The following is a 23,614-nucleotide window of genomic DNA, read 5'->3' as shown; positions in this document are numbered from 1 at the left end:
TCCATGCTTTGGGAAACGAATTCAGAACTTGGCCCCATCCTTCTTGCTTGATGATTTGTGCCTACATTATAGAAAGGAATGTTGCCAGGGGATTGGTCATTATTTATAAAAATGTTTCCTTTTCACTGATGTTTATAATAAATCTTGGGAACTTGAAACAGCAATCAGATTCCTTTACCAGCATGGATCCTCCCTCCCCACAAGTTTCTGCACTGCCTTGTTATTGAAGGGCTGCTCAAAAGCACTGGGCAGAGCACAGGGGTTTGTTATTGTAGGGTTGCCTATGAGTGCAGGGCTGCACTCCCTGATTTGTTATTCTAATCACTCAATAGTGCTGGACCATGCCTGCTGGTTGGCAATCGAAGGGGGCCCACTAATCCTGGGTTGCACATACTGGTTTGTTATTGTAGGGTTGCTTTCAAGCGCTGGGCTGCATGACCTGCTCAATCAATAGGAATTCTATCTGAGGAAACACTGAGAAAGAATTGCAAGATTTGGTCTTTATGTTAAGAATCCTCAACATATTTGAATAATAACTGAATATAAAACTTTCTTGATTGTGGCTTAAGAAACTGGCAAGTGTACCTGTTAAAGAACCACAAGTGTGCTTGAGGACAGCATTAATGGATGTACAAGTCTTACAAGGATCATTTAACTAAGTTCTTCTGTTCCTTTCGAATCAAGATGCTATAGTCTTTCTTTCTTTCTTTCTTTCTTTCTTTCTTTCTTTCTTTCTTTCTTTCTTAATTCAGTGCTGGTAAAAGGAGGCAGATTGGCAGCCTCACTACACATGGTAGCTCAAAGAAAGGGGAAACATTTCATGAAAATTTTATCAACATTTCCCCACACTTTTTTGAAAATTGAAATTTTGAAAATTCCTCAAACAAACAAACAAAAACAATCAAAGAAACAGGCCACCCCTGCCAACCAAACCCAATCTGACCAGCCCCATAGTTAGTTGAAAAATTCTTCATCAACATTATCCAGATTTTTTTTGTTTTGAAATTTCACATCAACATCCAAAATGGTTGATTAAAAAACTTGTTCTTTGCCCTTTTCCTATGGCTTCACTACAACAAGAGGTGGGGGTTTACATCAAGATAGTGATGGGAGTGCTGTTTGGGGCATAGAACAGAGGGCTGGGAATGAGCACTCCTGGGTTATGTTTCTGGCTCTTGACACTGACTTGCTATATGATATGTTTCTTTCTTTAAGTTTATCCTTCCATAAAATGGGTACGGTGGTTGCCTGCACAAATGTTAGGAAAGGAGCTGTACAAGTGTAGAGTGTTATTGCAAGACACCTCCAACAAGTGATATGTTTGAAATGAAACCTGGCAGAGGCGAGAGGGAGGAGACAGCAGGATATGAACCCATTTGCTTTAGATCACCAGTTCAAACCCATTTGTTAGAGGGCAAGTGACTCCATCATCAAACCACCCCTGCAATGTGTGCAGGTTATCGCCTTTGTCTCAGAGGAAGGCCAAGAACTGATTGGACCACGCATGTTGAACTGTATTCTCCCACCTCAAGCCTCAGGTCAGGCCTGAGGCACACAAGGCTGAATGCAAAGTGAGCTGAGCTTTGAATTTCTGCTACTGGGGCTGTGGCCAAGGAGAGCCTTCTGTCCCCAGAGGGATTCAAGTGAACTTGAGTAAAACTGATATCTTGTTGGCAATGCAGCCCCTTCCCTCTTTTAGCTCTGGACTCAGGGTTAGAGGGAGCAGAGCTCATTAAGCCTTCAGCTTTATGTTTCTGTACATGTAAGTGCTTCAGTGCCCAGATATTACGGTGATGGGCACCCTTTAGGGATCCGATCCATTGCCTACTGAAGACAGTGGAAAGACTCCAGTTGGCTTTAATAAGAGTTGGCCCAATATTCCTGATATAAACCGACTGTAAAAAGCCAAGGAATCAATGAACCACAAAAGATGGAAAGAAAGAGAGCAATAGAAAGTGATTTCGCTCCATAAGATAGGAATGAAGTGGAGATAGAAGATGCTAGTTGGTTAAAAAATCCCAGTGATTTTTGTAGGAATATTTGGAAAAAAACAACACCCGTTTTTTCCCCTCCTGAAATTTCCTATGAACATTGCCTGGGGTTTTTCAACAAAAGAAACCTCAAACCCCAAAATATTTGTGTTTTGAAAAATTGTTTTGGGGTTAAAAATCAGGTTCTGGTAACAATTTTTCATTGCAAAATGGAATAATTTGATCAGAATTAAGATTTTCTGCAAAAATGTTTATTTTTGGCTAAAAAACCTTTTTTAGTTGAAAAAAAAAATGCCCTACAGTATCCAGGGTCAGCCTCAGCTTCCCAGCAAACTGATCTGCCATGGAATGTTGTCGTTACCAGTAGGCAGGGTGGCCCAAGGAACGGGGATACTCTCCCTCTCATTCCCTTCCCCTCCAGGTGCCATAACGTGCCATTAAAAGCCATCTCAGCTGACAAAGGCAAACTGCCACTTCTCCAGTGACTCTGGCTGCAAAGCCCTGACTTTCCACATGTTCTTTTCTTCATCTGGGTTTACGACTATATCCACAAGCCAGGTACCAGTGATGTTTTGATAAGTCCTTAACAGCTAACCTGAATCTTTGGGAACTGGAGCCAATGCCATGCCAAGGGCTAAATGGCTCCAGTCATAATGATCAAAGGTATTCCATGGCTGTAGTGTCTGAGCACATCCCAGTTTTTCATACATTTATCCTCACAGCAGCCTGGGGAGGTGGGTTTTGACTTAAAAATAAATCTATTGTTTATTTCTGGCAGAACTGCTCACCAAATTCAACCCAAATCTGCATCTCGTTTCAGGTGATCCACAATTGCATTTTTGACGAATAAACTGTTAATCCAAAAACCTTCACCCAGCTCTACCAGGCAGTTTAAAACAGCAAAAAGTCTGGTTCCACTGGATCAAAGATTGCCCCAAAATGGCATGTCCTGATCTTTGCCTAGGGATAAGGCAATAGTGTCTTGTGTAAGCTCATGGCTACTGGACACTGTTTCCAACCCATCAAGCCAAGAATCTTTAATTAAAAAACAAAGTCTTAGATAATCAAATTAAAACAACAAAACAAAAACCCACCAAAAAAACCATAAGAGGACCCAAAAATGCCACCATGTCTAAGCAGCAGAGTAAAAGAGGTGTTCAGAGGCAAAACAGCAAAATTGGAAGTCAAATCCTACCGAGGAAAATTAAAAGGAGCATAAACTCTGGCCAGTCAAGTGTCAAAGTACAATAAGGCAGGCGAAGGAAGAATTTGAAGAGCAACAACAACAACAAAACTAACAGATATTTTTTAAGTATATCAGAAGCAGGAAGCTCCTAAACAATCAGTGGGGCCGCTGGACGATCAAGGAGCTACAGGAGCATACAAGGAAGACAAGGCCATTGCAGAGAAACAAAATGAGTTCTTTGCATGGTCTTCACTGCCGAGGATGTGGGGAACACCCCCACATGCAAACCATTCTTGTAGATAACAAATCCAAGGAACTGTCCCAGATTGAGGTGTCAATAGAGAAGCTTTTGGAACAAACTGATAAATTAAACAATAAGTCACCAGGACCAGACTGTATTCACTTAAGAGTTTTTATATTTATCTATAGATAGACAGATATACAGGCAGTCCTCGTACTTACAACATAATTGATTCCTGAAAATTGCGTTGTAAGTTGTAACTCAGAACCGCAAGCCACTCTATTGCGGGACCGAGTGTCATAAAGTCGAAACCAATTGTCATAAGACAAATCAGGGTGTCAATTTAGAAGTATCGGAAGTGCTGTGCATTGTAAGTCAAACGTTATAAAGTCAAGGACTGCCTGTGTGTGTGTGTGTGTGTGTGTGTGTGTGTGTGTGTGTGTGTGTGTGTATTAAGGCTATCGATTAATTGCAGTTACCTCATGCAATTAACGCAAAAAAATTAATCGTGATTAAAAAATTTAATCACAGTTAACTGCAGTTTTAATCACACTGTTAAACAACAGAATACCAATTGAAATTTATTAAATATTTTGGATGCTTTTCTACATTTTTATATCTATTGTATTCTATATTATAATTGAAATCAAAGTGTATATGATTTTTTATTACAAATATTTGCACTGTAAAAATGATAAACAAAAGAAATAATATTTTTCAATTCACCTCAGACAAGTACTGTAGTGCAATCTTTCTCATGAAAGTGCAACTTACAAATGTAGATTTTTTTTGTTACAAAACTGCCCTCAAAAACAAAACTATGTAAAACTTTAGAGCCTACACGCCCACTCAGCCCTACTTCTTGTTCAGCCAATTACTAAGACAAACAAGTCTGGTTACATTTATAGAAGATAATGCTGCCCTCTTCTTATTTACAGTGTCACCAAAAAGCATGGCACTTTTGTAGCTGGCATTGAAAGGTATTTACGTGCCAGATATGCTAAATATTCATATGCCCCTTCATGCTTCATCCACCATTCCAGAGGACATGCCTACATGCTGATGACGCTCATAAAAAAAATGTTAATTACATTTGTGACTGAACACCTTGGGGGAGAACTGTATGTCCCCTGCTCTGTTTTACCTGCATTCTGCCATATATTTCATGTTATAGCAGTATTGGATGATGACCCAGCACATGTTCATTTTAAGAACACTTTCACTGCACATTTGACAAAACGCAAAGAAGATACTGTGACAGGGTCAGGCCAGATGGCCACAAGAGAGTGGTCGAAGGTAGATGCATTAGTTTCAGGTTAAGCAGGTCCCCTTTCCCTGGGTAAAATAACTGGGATTATTCCAGAACACTCAGGAACTTTCTAGAACTAATTAAGGCAGGCAGGCTAATTTGGACACCTGTAGCCAATTGGGAAGCTGCTAGAATGAATTAAGGCTAATCAAGACACCTGATTTAAAAAGACTCTCACTCCAGTTAGTGAGGTGTGCATAAGGAGCTGGGAGTGAGAGGACGTGCTGCTGGAGGACTGTGGAGTACACATGTTAACAGACATCAGTAAGAAGGTCCTGTGGTGAGGACAAAGAAGGTGTTGGGAGGAAGCCATGGGGAAGTAGCCCAGGGAATTGTAGCTGTCATGCAGCTGTTCCAGAAGGCACGCTAAACAGCTGCAGCCCACAGGGCCCTGGGCTGGAACCCGGGGTAGAGGGCGGGCGCAGGTTCCCCCCAAACCTCTCAACTCCTGATCCAACACAGGAGGTTCCACCAGAGGGGAAAGTCTCTGGGCTGTTTTCCCCATACTGGCCACTGATGAGGTTCTCTGAGTGAACAGCAGATTTGAGCCACAAAAGTGGCCAAACTGAGGGCTACTGTGAATCTCTGAGGCAAGCAAAATCCGCCAATAAGCATAGGACCCACCAAGGTAGAGGAGGAACTTTATCACAACTGGTGTCAGTGGTGGCATCTGGTGTGCATAGTGCGGCGGAAGAAGGAGGGTGTTATTTAAAAAAAAAAAGGAGCAGGTTTTTTTTTCCACCACAATGGAAGATGTAGTGCGGGCACTGATACAAGCCACAGATGCCCAGCAGGAGGCTACCTGTGTCCAGGCAGCTGCCCAACAGGAGGCAGTGCGGCTGCAGCAAGAGACCAATTGCTTGTTGATGGACCAGGCCGCTCAAGACCGTACTATGTTGTGAGAACTGGTAAATCAAGTCAGGGCTTTGGAGCTGTGCTCTGGCTCTGCTTAGCTCCAAACAAAAATCTGCAGCTCCACTGCTCTGGAGCTGCTCCATGCTCCAGCTCCAGGCTCCGTTCCAAAGCCCTGAATCAAGTGAAGACCCTTACAGAGATGAACCATGGCCATGATGGAATGCGGATCATATGGGCCAGCAATTGCCTGCAGAAAATGATGGGAGAGGATGACATAGAGGCATACCTGCTGGCCTATGAGAGGATAGCCCTACAGGAAGCTTGGCCTTGAGTTCAGTGGTCTGGTATCCTCGCTCCATTCCTGTGTGGGGAGGCCCAGAAGGCCTACTATTTATCTGAAGAGGCTGCAGCAGACTACCTGCAGCTGAAAGCACAAATTCTGGCCAGATCTGAAGTAATGACAGCAGTGCAGGCCCAGCAGTATCACAAGTGGAGGTACCAGGGAAACAAAACCCCATGGTCCCAATTGTATGACCTCATCCATCTCACATGCAAGTGGTTGCAAACTGAGTCCTGGAGTCCGGAAGAGATACTAGAGGTTCTGGTCATCGACTGATACACGAGGGGGCTACTGCCAGACCTGCGTGCCTGGGTAGCCAGAATGAACCCTCCACCTGCAATGAGGTTGTCACCCTGGTAGAGAGGCGAAGGACGGCGAGGAAGCTGACCTGACCAGTTAAGGAAGAGGCACCCCGGGTTAAACTAGCAGCTCCAAGCCCTAGATCTTGGGTGACTGGGCCACCAGGAGGAAAAAGAGGAGGGCTGAAGGCCCACCAGAAGCCACAGAGTCGGAGCACTGAGGGAGATGAGGATCATGATGTTAGACTGCCCAAACCAAGAGACTGGGGAATGCCTAGGGCTCCATACAGATGTTATGCCTGCAGGGAGTGCGGATACATAGCTGCACAGTGTCCCAGTGCTGAGGAGCCTATGCAGTGTAACCTGGGGAACTGGGCAGACCCATGCTCTCTAATTCACCTTGTGGGGGTCTCACTAACCCCACATATGTACACCAGACCAGTGAAACTAAATGGGGTAGAGACCACGGCACTGGTGATTTGGGGAGTGCTATCATGCTTATCTCAGGGAAGCTTGTGAAGCATAGTCAGCTGCTACAGGCTAAACGTACAGGGATAACATGCGTCCATGGGACAGTTAGTTACTTCCCCATCATCCCAGTAAAAATTGAAATCCAAGGGAACACTACTGAGGTAGCAGCAGGTGAAGTCCCTAAAATCCCATACCTGGTGCTCATGGGGAGGGACTTCCCCAGGTTTGGAGACTTACTCCCAGTAGGAGGATTGGAGAAAGAGGGGAACCCTGGAGTTAGTGAGGCATCCACAGTAGACTGTCAACCCCCAGTCTTCTCTGAAATATCCCCAGATTTGTTTTCTATTCTCAGGTCGAGTAGAAAGACAAAAAGAGAAAGAAGGGCAGCTAAGGCCTTGGGGACTCGGATCCTGACCCAGGGACAGAGGGTCACCCTTGTAGGCAGGCGGACCAGGGTATCTGGAAATAAAGCTGCCCTAGAGGAGGAAACTCCCGAGCCTGACCCCCACCCTAATATCTCTGAACCAGGAGAGGCAACAGAGACTGGCCCTCTAGAACTTGGATGGACCAGCCCCGGGAGAGAAAATTTTGTGTGGGACCAGGCTGAAGATCCAAGGTACGACAACATTAGGAAGGAGGTGACTGAAATAGATGGGGTCCCCGTGGAAGGAAAAACCCAGGGACCAGGACCCTACTTCATAATGAAGAAGGATCTCTTGTACCGGGTTGCACCAGTACAGGGGCAGAAGGTACAGCAGCTCCTAATACCTCGAAAACACCAGAACACCATATTAAGCCTTGCCCATGGTCATCTTTTGAGGGGGCATTTAGGGGTAGAGAAAACCCTGGTTTGAGTCCTGTGACCGTTCTTCTGGCCTGGGGTACATGAAGAAGTGCGGAGGTATTGTGCCTCTTGCCCAGAGTGTCAGCTGCACTGGGGGACACTTGAGGGCACCTTTAGTACCCCTTCCCATCATAGAGGTCCCCTTTGAGTAAATAGTGATGGACCTAGTGGGACCTCTGGAGAAGACAGCTCTGGGCCATCAATATATACTTGTTGTTTCGGCCTATGCCACTCACTACCCAGAAGCCGTCCCCCTGCGGAACACAGCCTCTAAAATGATAGCCAAAGAGTTGGTAAGGATCTTTGCCTGAGTGGGGCTACCAAAAGAGATATTAACTGACCAAGGAACGCCATTTATGTCAAAGCTACTGAAGGACTTCTGTACGCTGCTCCATATATCTACCCTGAGAACTTCAGTCTATCATACGCAGACTGATGGGCTGGTAGAAAGGTTTAACTGAACCCTCAAGGCTATGATAAGGAAGGTGGTAAGTCGGGACGAGAAGGACTGGGAAACCCTATTACCTTACCTTATGTTCGCCATCCAGGAGGGACCTCAGGCCTCAACTGGATTTTCACCCTTTGAATTATTATATAGGTGTCATCCCCATGGCATATTAGATATCACCAAAGAGAGGTGCACAGACAATCCAGGAAGTTTTTGGAAAGTGTAAGGGACAATTTCCTGGTGCAAGTGCTGGAGGAACCAACTAGGGGCAGAGCTCTTCTTGACCTGCTGCTCACAAACTAGGAAGAATTAGTAGGGGAAGCAAAAGTGGATGGAAACCTGGCAGGCAGTGATCATGAGATGGTCGAATTCAGGATCCTGACACAAGGAATAAAGGAGAGCAGCAGAATATGGATTCTGGACCTCAGAAAAGCAGGGACTGATGGGTGGCATTCCCTGCGAAAATAACATGAGGGGCAAAGGAGTCCAGGAGAGCTGGCTGTATTTTAAAGAATCCTTATTGAGCTTGCAGGAACAAACCATCCCGATGTGTAGAAAGAATAGTAAATATGGCAGGCAACCAGCTTGGTTTAACAGTGAAATCCTTGCTGATCTTAAACATAAAAAAGAAGCTTACAGGAAGTGGAAGATTGGACAAATGACCAGGGAAGAGTATAAAAATATTGCTCAGGCATGCAAGAGTGAAATCAGGAAGGCCAAATCACACTTGGAGTTGCAGCTAGCAAGAGATGTTAAGAGTAACAAGAAGGCTTTCTTCAGGTATGTTAGCAACAAGAAGAAAGTCAAGGAATGTATGGGCCCCTTACTGAATGAGGGAGGCAACCTAGTGATAGAGGATGTGGAAAAAGCTAATGTTCTCAATAATTTTTTTGCCTCTGTATTCACAAACAAGGTCAGCTCCCAGACTACTGCACTGGGCAGCACAGCATGGGGAGGAGGTGATCAGCCCTCTGTGGAGAAAAGTGATTAGGGACTATTTAGAAAAGCTAGATGATCACAAATCCATGGGGCCGGATGTGCTGCATCTGAGGGTGCTAAAGGAGTTGGTGGATGTGATTGCAGTACCATTGGCCATTATTTTTGAAAACTCATGGCAATTGGGGGAGGTCCCGGATGACTGGAAAAAGGCTACTGTAGTGCTCATCTTTAAAAAAGGGAAGAAGGAGGATCCTGGGAACTACAGGCCAGTCAGCCTCACCTCAGTCCCTGAAAAAATCATGGAGCAGGTACTCAAGGAATCAATTCTGAAGCACTTAGAGGAGAAGAAAGTGATCAGGAACAGTCAGCATGGATTCACCAAGGGCAAGTCATGCCTGACTAACCTAATTGCCTTCTATGAGGAGATAACTGGGTCTGTGGATGAGGGGTAAGCAGTGGATGTGTTATTCCTTGACTTTAGCAAAGTTTTTGATATGGTCTCCCACAGTATTCTTGCCGGTAAGTTAAAGAAGCATGGGCTGGATGAATGGACTATAAGGTGGATAGAAAGCTGGCTAGATCGTCGGGCTCAATGGGTAGTGATCAATGGCTCCATGTCTAGTTGGCAGCCAGTATCAAGCCGAGTGCCCCAAGGGTCAGTCCTGGGGTCAGTTTTGTTCAATATCTTCATTAATGATCTAGAGGATGGCGTGGACTGCACCCTCAACAAGTTTGCAGATGATACTAAACTGGGAGGAGTGGTAGATACACTGGAGGGTAGGGATACACTGGAGGGTAGGAACCTAAACAAATTAGAGGACTGGGCCAAAAGAAACCTGATGAGGTTCAACAAGGACGAGTAAAGAATCCCATGCACTGCTACAGACTAGGGACCGAATGGCTAGGCAGCAGTTCTGCAGAAAAGGATCTAGAGGTTACAGTGGACAAGAAGCTGGATATGAGTCAACAGTGTGCCCTTGTTGCCAAGAAGGCTAACGTCATTTTGGGCTGTATAAGTAGGGGCACTGCCAGCAGATCTAGGGACGTGATCATTCCCCTTTATTCGACATTGGTGAGGCCTCATCTGGAATATTGTGTCCAGTTTTGGTCCCCGCACTACAAGAAGAATGTGGAAAAATTGGAAAGAGTCCAGCGGAGGGCAACAAAAATGATTAGGAGGCTGGAGCACATGACTTATGAGGAGAGGCTGAGGGAACTGGGGTTGTTTAGTCTGCAGAAGAGAAGAATGAGGGGGATTTGATAGCTGCTTTCAACTACCTGAAAGGGGGTTCCAAAGAGGATGGATCTAGACTGTTCTCAGTGGTAGCAGATGACAGAACAAGGAGTAATGGTCTCAAGTTGCAGTGGGGGAGGTTTAGGTTGGCTATTAGGAAAAACTTCTTCACTAGGAGGGTGCTGAAGCACTGGAATGGGTTACCTAGGGAGGTGGTGGAATCTCCTTCCTTAGAGGGTTTTAAGGTCCGGCTTGACAAAGCCTTGGCTGGGATGATTTAATTGGGGATTAATCCTGCTTGGAGGAGGAGGTTGGACTAGATTACCTCCTGAGGTCCCTTCCAACCCTGAGATTCTATGAACAGTGGGGGACCGATAGGCCAGACCTATCCACTTTTTGCCCGGGTCTGACGCCTGCCCGTCCTCTTCCTCTCAAGATCCAACCCCCTGGCCAGGCCAGAAGCTGGAGCCTGGCTCAGGTCAGAGCATGCCATCTGAGTCCCCGCCCAGGGCAGATAGAGGGTCTGTGGCTCCCCAGAGCTGCCTGGGTGGCTCTTACCATGGCCTGGCTGCAGCTCTTCAGCCCCCAAAGCCCCACTTCCAGGCCGTAAGCCAGAGCTGGGTTGGAGTAAGTGCTGTGCAGGCAGCTGTAGGGAGCCGTGGACCCTCCACCAGCCCTGGGCAGGATACCCCGGGGTCTGAGACATGGGCCAGGGGCTGCTGTCAGGTCCTCCCACCCCAGGCAGGTGAAGGGGTCTGGGCTCCCCGTCCTGGTTGGCCAGGGGGCAGGGCCTCAGGGGAAAAAGGAGGGGCAGAGTGGGGCCATGAAGGAGGAGGGACCTTGTGGCCCCTACTTTTAGAAAGAATCCATCACCCCTGCTCCCAAGTATCTGTACTGCAACCAGTGCTGTTCAACATATTCATAAATGATCTGAAAACGGGGATAAACAGCGAGGTGGCAAAATTTTCAGATGATACAAAAATGATTGAAAATAGTGAAGTTCAAAGCTGGCTGTGAGGAGTTACAAAGGTATCTCACCTAACCACAGAACTGTGCAATAAAATGGCAGATGAAATTCAATATTGATAAGTGTAAAGTCATGCAGAGTGGAACAAATAATTCCAACTATACATAGAAAATGATGGAGTCTAAATTAGCTGTTATCAGTCAAGAAAGATCGTGGAGTCATTGTAGATAGTTCTCTGAAAATATTTGCTCAGTGTTCACCTGCAGTCAAAAAAGCTAAGAGAATGTTAGGAACCACTAGGAAAGGGATAGATCATAGGACAGAAAATATCATGCCACTATATTAATCCATGCTGTGCCCACACAGAGAATAATGTGTGCAGTTCTGATTGCACCATCTTAAAAAAGATAGAATTGGAAAGATACAGAGAAGGGCAACAAAAATGATTGGGGTATGGAAGAGCTTCTGTACAAGGAGAGAACAGGACTACTCCACTTACAAAAGAGACAACTAAGATTGGATATGACAAAGAACTATAAAATCGTGAATGCAGTGGAGAATGCACAGTCAATCTGTGGAAGTCATTCCCAGAGGATGTTGTGAGGGCAAAAGGTGTAACCCGATTCCAAAAAGAACTAAACAATTTCATAGTCAGAACCTTGCACAAAAATGTTAGCTCCCTCTGGACAGTGAGGGTCCATGCAAGACCCATGCACAGCAAGTGCAACTATAACACTGCAGACACCAATCATGAGGGAGGCCTGCTGTGAAACCTGCCCACCAGCTGGCAGACACAGCATGAGGGGGAAATCAATCTTATCTATTGTGCCCATAGCACACATGCACCAGTGTATTGGTGGGCAGAGTGAGAGTATGACATGTGTGACTGGGGAGCAGCGTGCATGGAGGCAGCCAGCCATGGGAGGGGTCTCACAGGGCAGCTTGCTGAGCCACATGGACTGTGCTCGCTATGGACCAATAACAGCAGTCCCTTCAGACAGGCACAATTGCCAGAGGCTTCAACTGAAGCTGTGCCTGAATGAGGGCTGCAGGATTGAGCTGCCCTACTGATAACTACACATGTCTAGAGCTAGAGACCAAGAAGAGGTGGGTTCAATTCCCAGTTCTGCTAGTGACCCATGTGGGATGTTGGGCAACTCCCTTCACTGTCTTGTGCCTCAGTTTCCCCACCTTAAAAGGGGGATAGTAGCAGGGTTGGCCTTAGGGGTGGACCACCCAAGCAACTGCCCAGGAGTGTGATGCACAGACATTGCTCAAACCCCTCCCACACAATGTTCCTCCATGCTCCCCTAGGGGGCTGTGAGTGGGGAAGCAAAGAGCAACATCAAGTACTTACAGAGCCTAGGTGGGAAAAGTGACCTGGATGCAGGGGGCCCTGATGTTGGTCCTCATTTTTCCCCCTCACCCAGCTCCCTAGGGGTATGTGGAGGATCATTGTTGAGGGGTGGGGAGAGTGATCAGCAATGCCTGCTGCTTCATGCATCTAGGTCAGTTTCCCCACATGGGTGCAGGGCTTAAGGGGCAAAGGGGGCACAATGCAGGGGTTGGGGGCACAAGAAAGAGGCAGGGGTTGGGGATGCAGGTGGGGAGTCATGCGGTTCAGGGCAATGGGAGGCACTGCACTCACAGGGGTCAGGAGCGCCAAAATGCTAGTTCACACAGGGTGCCATTTTCCTTGAAGCTGGCCCTCGTTAGCAGTAATGAGCTCCTTTGTAACTTGATTTGAGATTACTGATGAAAAGAGCTAGCTATTATTATTACTGACTGTTTCCAAAGAGGGAGGGGTTTAGAGGGTTTGGAGTGAGGGACCCCAGGATTCTAATTCCAGCACTGCTGCCATTTTACTGGGTGATGTTGGGCATGTCACGTACTCAGTCAGTGCCTCAGTTTCCCCACCTATAAAATGGGAATAGTAACGTGAACCTACCTCACACACACACACACACACACACACACACACACACACACACACACACACAGAGTTGAACACACAGGTACCTTTGGACTGGAACATGGCCACTCTTCTCTACTAGCAACACTACCCAACAGTTTATAAGAGGAGACTAACTTCTCTAATTGAAGCTGCTCAGGGACTTGCAGCTCAGCCAGAATGTAATTACTCAGCCTGGAAGCTGGCCAAGACACTGGGGCTAACACCTCCTGTGAAAAGTGTCACAGGAACTTTGATGCCCACAAGTGGTCAGGCCCTGGAGTTTATAGCTCAACAGAAGGACACAGGAGCCCCACCTGTGAGTGCTGAGAGAGCAGAGGAGGGAGGGGTTCTATTATTCCACTGGTATCCTGAACTCATATGTGCTAGTAAATGCGAAGAAAAATCCCAGCCCTCCAAACCAAGCCGCCTACAGAGTGAACACAAATCCCTGTGGGAAACCAAGACAGCTATGCTGGGTTGAGTGGTTGCTAGGTGACCTGAGTACATATATGGAAAGAAACATGAAAATAAATCTAATCAGAGACATGTGGAGGCAAGGGGAGGAAAGTGGTTCTGATGCAGAAACTGCTCAGAGCAGAATGTCCCGGCCTCTTGGAGACAGCCCTTTCCTTGACGGGAGCTGAGGAGGCCAGGCAGAAAAGCACATCTTCTTTAGATGTTTTATAAGGGGTGGTTGCCCCTTGCCCTGTTCTGTTCCCTAACTCGGATGGAGAGATTGGCCAGAGACACAAAGTTCAGACCCAAACATTTCAAGCTAACTTTACTCTAGTTACCATGGTACTGGAGCAGTGAAGCGGCATCAGTGCACACTTCATGAGGGTTTGAGGTGGTCTAGTAGCACCTAAGTGCTGCCATAGCTTCACTAGCTGTGCCTGACCTAGCCAGCTCAAAACTAGCTCTGGTACATCTACATGAGCTGCAATCACACCCCAGAATCACACTGCTGATGTACCCTTAGAAGCTGAAATGTAATGGCCCTGGAGCGTTCTGGTCCCAGGTCCCATTTGGGAGCAGCTGCCAGGCACCCTGCAAGAACCATAGGTTTTGTCTATCTTTGTCTATCAAAACCATAGGTTTTGTCTATTTTAGGGGAAGGAGAAGGGAACCGAGGGAAGATTGGGATGGTGTTTGGCTCATGGAGCAATCCTGTCACCAGTACAGTCCCCTTGGTTTTCCTGGCCAACCAGTCCACTGACGGAGGGAGCTTTCCTAGGATGACTGGTTACTTATGAAAAATATTCTTGAGAGAGGGGGTAGCATTGCCAATTCTCACAATTTAATCCCAAGTGTCATGATAATTGGTGTTTGTTTTAAATCTCCAGCTTCTGGAATCATGTGATGATGATGCTTTAATTTTTTTAAAGTAAGTTTCTAGTCCTTGTAGTTGGAGAGAGAGGGTAAGGACAACCAGAAAGCAAAGCAAAAGAACCTCAGATTTATCAAGGATTTTTTTAATCTCACAAGTGTTAGGGCCTGACTTGCAGTTTTTGAATATTCTGCATTGACCAGTGAGGATTCTCGTTATTGTTTCAATTCCCCAAGTCACACATTCCCTGTGGATCTTTGTCTGGATTGCTTAAGGACAGAAAAACAAAACATGTAAGTGGGTTTCAAATGAAAAGGTGTTAAACTAGATCAAGAGGAGAGAAGGACAGAAGGAGGAAAGAGACAGAGAGAAATGGCAGCAGATGGAGCAAAAGAGAGAGAAAGAGAAATAGAAGACTTAAATATAACAAAAGTGCTGGAGAAATATGGAGAAAGTGAAACAAGTGCTGGAAATAAATATTAAGGTAGAAGGAAGGAGAAAGAAAATGGATGGGGAAGAGGAAAGAATTGACACCAGAGAGCATGTTAACAGCAGAGAGAGAGAGAAAAATGAATGATAGTGTAAATGGAGCAAGGAGCATGGGGGTTGCGTTTATTTTAGAAAGTTCACGTGTTTAGTAGTGCAAGTTGACAAGAATATATACACACTCAGCTCCCCTTTGCCTCTGCAGCCCCTTGAGCCATGCCAGAAGGAAATGAGGTCAAGCTCATAAAATTAGCCCTTTGTTCAGTGCTGCTTGCATGAAACCTGGACTTGGAGGGATCTGATCACAAGCACATGCTCAAGGTCAGCCATGCCTGTGAACGCTGGAATTTTCCAGGCACAGAATTTCAGCAGAGGCTGGGTTTCTTTCTGAGCTGAAGACACCTACTCAAGGTGGAGTTCCACCCAGACAACCCCACTCCTGCCATCCAGTGAGTTCATGGCATTTTGGGAGGAAGGGAGGGAAAGGTTCAGTGGAAAGACTTGCTAGGTCTCCAACACTGATATCCAAGTTCGAGTGGCTGGACACCACTGAGGTGCCTAGAAGATTTCTCAAACATCCATCCAATTGTTTGCTGGTTGCATCGGGGTGCTTAAATTAAATGTGCTTTGGATCAGGTCCACAGCATTGGAGTATCATCACCTGACATGTGGGCCACATGGCTCCTACTGTTGCGTCATGCTGCTGAGCCCCATAGCTCTGCCCACAGGCAGAAGGAGATCCGGCTAAAGTTTAGATTCTATAACTTTAATGAACTTTTTAGCCAACAGCAGAAGCCAGGCCTGTGCTTCTCAAGTTCAACTCCACCTGGAGCCTCTCATCTCTATCCCAATCCTGCCTTCTCCCTCTTCCCAGAACTGACCACCCAGCTGTGGAGATTTTTGGACAACATGGTCAGTTCAGGCCTCCTTTAGGAAGTGCGGGGCCCAATTCGAACAGTTTCGATGGGGCCTCGGCAGGGATAACTTGAAAAAACCACAAAAAAACACATGGGGCTTGTACCCACCGGGAGGTGCCCCGAGTCTTTGGCAGCACTTCAACAGCAAGTCCTTCGCTCACTCCAGGTCTTCGGCGGCACTGAAGGACACGCTGTCAAAGTGCCGCCGAAGACCAGGAGCGAGTGCAGTACCTGCCATCGGAATGCCGCTGAAGACCCTGAGTGCCGCTGGGTGAGTAAAAATTAAAAAGGTGCCTCTAGCCAGGGAAGGGATTCTCACTGGGCCCGGGGCCCTCTTAGGCGCGGGGCCCGATTCGGGGGAATTAGTGGAATAGGCCTAAAGCCGGCCCTGCCTGTGACCCTTTTCCTCAGAAGTAGATCACAGGTATGTTTACTCCTCATTGACTTTTGCCTTGAGTGTCATGTCCTGATCACTTGAGCTGGATACAATTTATCAGCTGAAACTTGGCTGAAAAAAAACTATGTTTGTGTTGACCAAAACATTTTGCAAATTCCAGTTGAATTTGCCAAGCTGGTTGTTGGGGGAGGAAAGGGGGGGACAGAAAAAATTCTGAAAAATCCTAGATGTTTTGTTTTGATATTTTTCCACTTGAAATTCTGTTTTGTTTAGGATTTCACTGCATTTTTATTAATAGATTAAAAAACCACAAACCAAAACAAAATATTTCAGCTCAAATTAAATCTTTTGTTTGATCTAAATTAAGTTTTTATTTTTTTATTTCACTGAAAATAATTATTTTGTGTTGACCCACAATGATTTTTTCCCCAATTTTTTGGTTTGGCCACTGAACCAAAAATTCAGTTATTCATACAACTCTACCATGAAGGGTCAGAGTCAATCTCAGTGACTCAGAGAGATTCACTTGCTTTATAGCTGAACCATATGCTGGCCTGGGCTCACTTGAAATCCAGATTGCATAGACTCCAAAGGTTTTTTAAACTTTCAGTGAATCTGAATGCAGTCATTGCTGTGGGAATGAAACCACAGATTTGCCCCCGTTTCACCTGGTTTCAGAATTCCTTGTGAACATTTTGGACATCTCTGGCAATCATGAGTGGGAACCTTTCCTGAAACTCTGAAGTTTCACCTCTTCTCTTTGAGAGACCCTTGTACTGACTAATATATGCCGGCCAGCATATGAATATATATCATATTAATAACATCTATTATCCACACCATGTATATTAGTATCCATTAAGCACTAGTAACATTAAGCACAGTGATATAACATAAACTGGCCTATACCATAAGCTTGTTCACTTATAAATATACTAAGTATCCCACATCTCCTTGTATTTGCTGAAGTAAACATATGGCATAAGCAGACAGGAAACTTGTCAAAGTCAAGAGACATTTGTTCTGTATCTTAGTACATGCTAGGAAGTTCCTTCATGGACCAGTACCTGGAATGCTAGTATCCACAACAAAGATAAGGATGGAGCAGAAAAACGAATTAGGGTACTGGGACAAACAAATGGGTTGGATTTTAGTGATGTATAAAGAGATGGTCTGAAGTAAATAGGATGAAATTCAATAGGGACAAATGCAAAATACCCCATTTAGGAAGGAACAATCATTTGCACACATACAAAATGGAAAATGATTGCCTAGGAAGGAGTACTGCAGAAAGGGATCTAGGGTCATAAGCTAAATATGAGTCAGCTGTGTAAGAATGTTGCAAAAAAAGTGAACATCATTCTGGGATGGATTAGTAGGAATGTTGTAAGCAGGACACGAGAAGTAAATCTTCTGCTTTACTCCATGCTGATTATGCCTCAACTGGAGTATTGTTCTGGGCACCACATTTCAGGAAAGATGTGGACTAATCGAAGAAAGTCCAGCAACAAAAATGATTAAAGGTCTAGAAAACATGACCTATGAGGGAAGATTGAAAAAAATGGATTTGTTTAGTCTGGAAAAGAGAAGACTGAGAAAAAGGACATGATAACAGTTTTCAAGTACATAAAAGGTTGTTCCAAGGAAGAGGGAGAAGAATTGTTTTTCTTAACCTCTGAGGATAGGACAAGAAGCAATGGGCTTAAATTGCAGCAAGGGAGGTTTAGATTGGCCATTAGGAAAAACTTCCTAGCAGTCAGGGTGGTTAAGCACTGGAATAAATTGTCTAGAAAGGTTGTGGAACCTCCATCATGGGAGATTTTTAAGAGCAGGTTAGACAAACACCTGTCAGGAATAGTCTAGATAATACTTAGTCCTACCATGAGTGCAGGGGACTGGACTAGATGACCTCTATTTGTAACTTGTATAATCATATAAATAATACCAGCTAAAACATGTAACTTGGGGAGCACACCTTCTGTGTTAGGTGACTGTAATGCATGGGGCAGCTTGGAGACTGGTATTATATAGAAAGAACCTTTTTCTCATACCATATTAATAAACCTTACTGACATTGGTTATTTGGTCTTTGTATATACTTCATAATGAACCAAATCATGGTCAAGCCATTGACTACACAACTGATCAGCACTTGTCACCATACCTTTTTCACTTCTCAGATACAACTATTTAGATAAGCTCCTACTTACTTTGTGACTCTAGGCCCATCACTTTGCCTCCCTATGTTTCAATTTCCATGTCTGTAGGATGGGGCTAATAAAATGTAAACACCTTGGTTAAGGTGAGCTGCTGTGAGATCTCTGGATGACAAACACCATTCTATAAGTACCAAAGAGTATTAATTATGAGTTATATTTGAGCATTGTTAGCTAGAATGCAATGCTAACATGGATGCTATTGTGGTGTTGCCAGCATGAAATTGCAATTTCCTGATGATGGAGTGATTCATTAAGGGCTTGATTGCAAAGAGGAAAGGTTCAGTTTACACTTAGGAATCAAAATGGACTGAAAATAACAGCTGAAAGTAGAATAGTGTTGTGGATTGATCCTGCTTTGAGCAGGGGGTTGGACTAGATAACCTCCTGAGGTCTCTTCCAACCCTGATATTCAATTATTCTATGAAAATGTGGCAGGGACGGGATCTCCGAGTCTTGTCAGTTGCCTTTTAAGATAATTTGTTGTGTGGATGGCAAGAGGAAGATAGGATGTCCATACAGTACACAAAACCCAGCTCACACAATCCAGTGATCTGGCTGCTTGACTAAAAGGCAATGTAATCAGCTCAATAATTGGGTTGGAATTTCGTAAATTTCTTCCAGGCCATGAGCTGTGACCTGGGTGGATTGACTGAATGTTTAAAGAGATTAGAAACAGCAATTAACATTTTAAAGGTGATTTTACCAATTAAGAAACCTGCCTGAAACCGTCACTAAGGGAGGCCATCAGGAAGCCAGAGCAGATCACGGAGTACAGGAGTGAAAAATGAAGCCCTGAGGGCTTCCAGTGGGAGTTCAGTCACCCAAATCCCCCTTGGGGAGTGCTCACGAGGAAAGAACAGACACCAAGAGCAGCCCCCTCCTCTCCTGCTAGAGCTTCCAAATTAATCAGCAACACCTCGTGATCAACAGCACTGACGGCAGCTGAGTTGACAGATCTATTGGTCTTAGTGTGGACACTGATTCCCATACGGTCTTTGGCTTCTCTGCTGAAAATGTCAATGAGAGGGCCAATAAATGCCAATTGTGAGACCAGTTTTCATGATGTGAGACCCATATTGATTAGGAACTGGACTGAAACCCACCAATTAATCATATATAGTCCCCAAAACCACTACTGATGGCTATAGTTCTTGGTCTCTACCATCCATGGCTGGCTCCAAACAGGTATCCTAGATTTCTATAGCTCATTACCAAACTCCTAGATTGTCTGCACTGAGAAATCCCAGCCACACCTTGCTGCACTGCCAGCATGGAACCTGTAGCCTTGTGCTGAGCAGCAGCAGCACACACAGGGCCATCATACTCATCCAGTCTACACCATCATGTAGGGCTTCCCCAGGGGAACTGAGCATGGAGCTTGGAGAAGTGTCCTGGTTCTTGCGTATCAGCCAGCCCATTCTGGATGTGCTTATCTCAATAACCACTAGGGAGCTGGCCAGGCTAAAGGAATCACAGGGATCAGTGAGGTCTGGTGAGCTGGGGTTTCCATGGGTTCATCCAAATTATCTGTGAGGGAAGGGGGAGTTAAATTCCATGGGTTTCCTGTCACACACGCTAACCTTTGTTTTAAGTTCCAACTTAAAACAAAATATGCAAAGCAAACCTCAGCCAAAAGCTACAACACTGGCCTATTTTGGGGTCAAAATCATGTGAAACCACTGGGTGTCCCTGTTCTGACCTTGACAATGCTCATCACACCAGACCCTCCTGCACAAAGCAGTGCTAAACAGTGCAACAGAGCCTGTATCCTATCCCCTGTACAACTGCAGAGCATTCCATGGTACAGAATATAGACAAGAAACAAGGAATAACTACAAATCAGTTTGTAGCTGGAGTGCATTGCAAATGAGATCTCATGATGCAGTGCTACTGAGCCAAGGAGCACAGTGCACATCACCCCAGAATTCAGTGATTTTGGGCCCCAGGAGTACAGCACAGCTCAGCCCCCAGAATGCAGTGCTGCTGGGCCCCAGAGTACAGTGCAGCTCAGGCCCTGCGATGCAGAGCTGCTAGGGCCCAGGAGCACAGTGCAGTTTAGTCCCTGTGATGCAGTGCTGCTGGGCCCCAGGAGTACAGCGCAGCTCAGGCCCTTTGATGCTGTGATGCTGGGTCCAGGAGTACAGCGCAGCTCAGGTCCTGCGATGCAGTGATGCTAGGCCCCAGAAGTACAGCGCAGCTCAGCTCCACAGTGCAGAGCTGCTGGGCCCAGGAGCACAGCGCAGCTCAGGCCCTGTGATGCAGTGCTGCTGGGCCCAGGAGTACAGCGCAGCTCAGGGCCCTGTGATGCAGTGCTGCTAGGCCCCATTGTCAGGCCATGGTTACACTCACACATTACAGCGCTGCAACTTTCGTGCTCAGGGGTGTGAAAAAACACCCCCCTGAGCGCTGCAAGATACAGCGCTGTAAAGCGTCAGTGTAATCAGGGCGGAAGCGCTGTGGGAGCACGGCTCCCAGCCCTGCACGCTACACCTGTAGAGGATGTGGTTTACATGCAGCACTGGGAGAGCTCTCTCCCAGCGCTGCCGCTTTGACTACACTCACACTTCAAAGCACTGCCGGGGCAGCGCTTTGAAATTCCAAATGTAGCCATACCCTCAGGTTCACCACCCAGTTCACTCTGATCTATATAAGGTGTTAACAGGATGTCAATCACCCGAGTGTATAATGACATCTTCCCCATATATGCCCCCACCCACTACCTGAATATGCAGGAATGCCTCCCTCTGTCCATCACTGGCTCTGCTCAGACCCTGAGGTCCCATCCTCATTACTTAGGCAGCAGAACTGCAGTAGATGCCTTGGGCTGCTGTGAGCAGCTGGGCTGATCGTGATTCAGGTAGACCGCCCCGGGGAGCGGAAGGGAGTTGACGCAGGTGTAGGGGAGTCTCCGCTCCCACAGTGTCCCTGAAAAGGTTGTGGGTGAACAGGCCTTAGTGTGTGTCTAGCTCAGGTACCATGCAGCATTCCTGTCCTTGTTCCCCCGCCCGCCACACACATAGCCCTCAGGGCCGAAGACTCACCCCGTCCATTCTGAGGGGGTCTGTAAACGCTGCCCACGCTGACCCTGGCTTGGTTGTCAGATATCACTTGTGGGGCTTCCGGGCTCCTCAGAGGAAGGTAGGGTTCAGGTCGCGGAGACCCATAGGGATCCAGGTTCCGGAAAGGTGGCTGGGGTTCCACGTTGTGTGGCGGGACATAGGGCTCCAGTGGCACGTTACCGTAAGGAGGGTATCGCCCCAATCGTTGGTCAGTTCCATACCTGGGGCTGGCCCCCAAAGGGGACCCTGGGCTGAGCTGTAAGTTGTCCATAGAGGGGATCCCTTGTCCCATTGGCTGCTGGTTCTGAGCTGCCGAATAAGAATCTTGGAAGCCTTGCTCTGCAGTGGCACTAGTGTCATGATACAAGCTGTGGGAGTACCTCCTATCCAGTCCATCAGCAGGCTGGGACTGGGGGGGCACTGCAACATAGGGCCTTTCTGGAGCAGGATAGTAGCCTTGGGCTCGGTAGGGATTCTGGTCCTCCCCATACTCCTCATACTGTGCCCTGGGCTGTAAGGGGTATAGGACACCGACACCAGCAGCAGCTGATGCAACAGCACCCCCTCCGTTTCCTGTGCTGCGGTAGTATAGGTAGCCTTCGTCATAGCCCCGAGACACCTGGGCTTCATAGGGCTCATGCTGATTCCCAAAAGGCAGCTGGGGGAAGGGGAACTGTGGGTAGGAGGGCTGCCCAAAGGAGGAGTGTGAGAATGAAGAAGAGGCGGCGACGGCGGCAGCGGAGGAGCTGGTCTGTCGTTGCCGGCTGGTGGATGGCCTGATCCGCTGGGAGCTGGTGCTGTCTCCAATGGGCCCTTCACGCCAGTTCTCTGGGACTTGGCCAAAGCCAAATGGGTGCCGCGTCTGGCCCCGGATGGTGTCGGAGCCCGCCCTGACTGGCAAGGTGGGCGCTTGCCTCCTGAGGTTCCCGTGTCCCCTTCTGCTTTGGCTCCTGGGGGTGTCGGCTAGCAGGACCCTTGTGCTGCCATCCGCCGACTCCTGGCCAGCAGGGACATACTCAGACCCTGTGTTCAAGAGGCTGTACACCCTGCCATTGTTCTCCCACTGGATCATCTGTCTCCATCGGTTGCCATCTGTGTTGCTGCTCTGTGGCTGCTGCCCGTGGACCAGCAGAAAGACCCCGCAGCCCATCACAGCCCACCAGTCCCATAAGCCACAGGCTGTCATTGTGGCCAAAGAGGAGCGGATGCTTTAATGGCTAGTATTTGCAAAACCAAACCAAAGAGGCAGCCTGGATGGCCTCTGCCAGCTGTTCCTCTCTCCAGAGCCTCTATCGCTGCTTCTTGATGTGAACAGCTCTAACTCTGTCCATTCCTGGCCTGTTCTAAACTGCACAGCTCTCCCGCAGGCTGCATGGCCAGGCCAACATATGTGGAATTGACTTGGGAGACGAAAGGAGGAAAAGAGCCGCTTTTGGTCTCAAGGCTTCAGTAAAGTTTGCAGGGCTTCTCCGTGAGTGGTTTTCACATTGCTGCTATGTCCCGAGCAGGGATGTTCCTCTCTCTCTCTCACTCTGGGCTGGATGGATTTACTCCTCCTGATCTCAATGAATAAGCCTCCACTGGGTCCTAGAGCCCATCAGTTTTCAGTAATTCAGCAGCACTACACAATTCCCCAATGCTATTTTATATATGGTGTTTGAGTAAAACAGCCTCAAGATGGAACACTATTTATGAGCAACCAGTGTCCATGCAGTTTAGTGCAACCGTTGTTTCTTCCTGAAACAGCCAGCTTGAATAAAGTTGACTGTTTTAACAGCAATGGGTGCTTTTTGCCCAGAGATCTCAAAGCTCTTTATATCAGAATCCTCCTGTTACTGATGGAATCAGTGAAATGGTCTGTCAGGTAAAGTGACCTGAAGGTCACAAGAATGAGTTAATGACAGATCTGGAGGCAGACCCCCACGTTTCCTATCTCACAGGACCCCATTTCAGACTGCAAAATTCAGACCTGGCTACTGATACCCCGCAGGTCTGGGGCTGTATAGATCCAGAGCCCACCTCAAAATGAAATGCATTCCTGGATTTCAGAGGTCTTAAGGCAGAAAGGAACATTTCTGATCTAGTCCAACCTCTTCTATAGCCCAGGCCAGAAAACCTCACTCAGTGATTC

General features: G+C 46.7%; 1 protein-coding gene across 1 annotated transcript in view; it reads right to left on the bottom strand.

Annotated features, from left to right (window-relative positions):
• LOXL1 (lysyl oxidase like 1) overlaps positions 1 to 22,997 on the bottom strand; it is a 45,473-nt gene extending 22,476 nt beyond the window's left edge. The window contains exon 1 of the mRNA XM_030545671.1: positions 21,466 to 22,997. Coding sequence (XP_030401531.1) covers positions 21,466 to 22,669 — 1,204 coding nt within the window. The 5' untranslated portion in view covers positions 22,670 to 22,997. The remainder of the gene's footprint in view (positions 1 to 21,465) is intronic.
• Positions 22,998 to 23,614: the final 617 nt, after the last annotated feature.

The sequence above is a fragment of the Gopherus evgoodei genome, unplaced genomic scaffold (assembly GCF_007399415.2).
Source record: "Gopherus evgoodei ecotype Sinaloan lineage unplaced genomic scaffold, rGopEvg1_v1.p scaffold_38_arrow_ctg1, whole genome shotgun sequence".
Lineage (NCBI taxonomy): Eukaryota > Metazoa > Chordata > Testudines > Testudinidae > Gopherus > Gopherus evgoodei.
The sequence above is the reverse complement of the archived record's forward strand: the minus strand, read 5'-3'. Positions and strand labels throughout refer to the sequence as shown.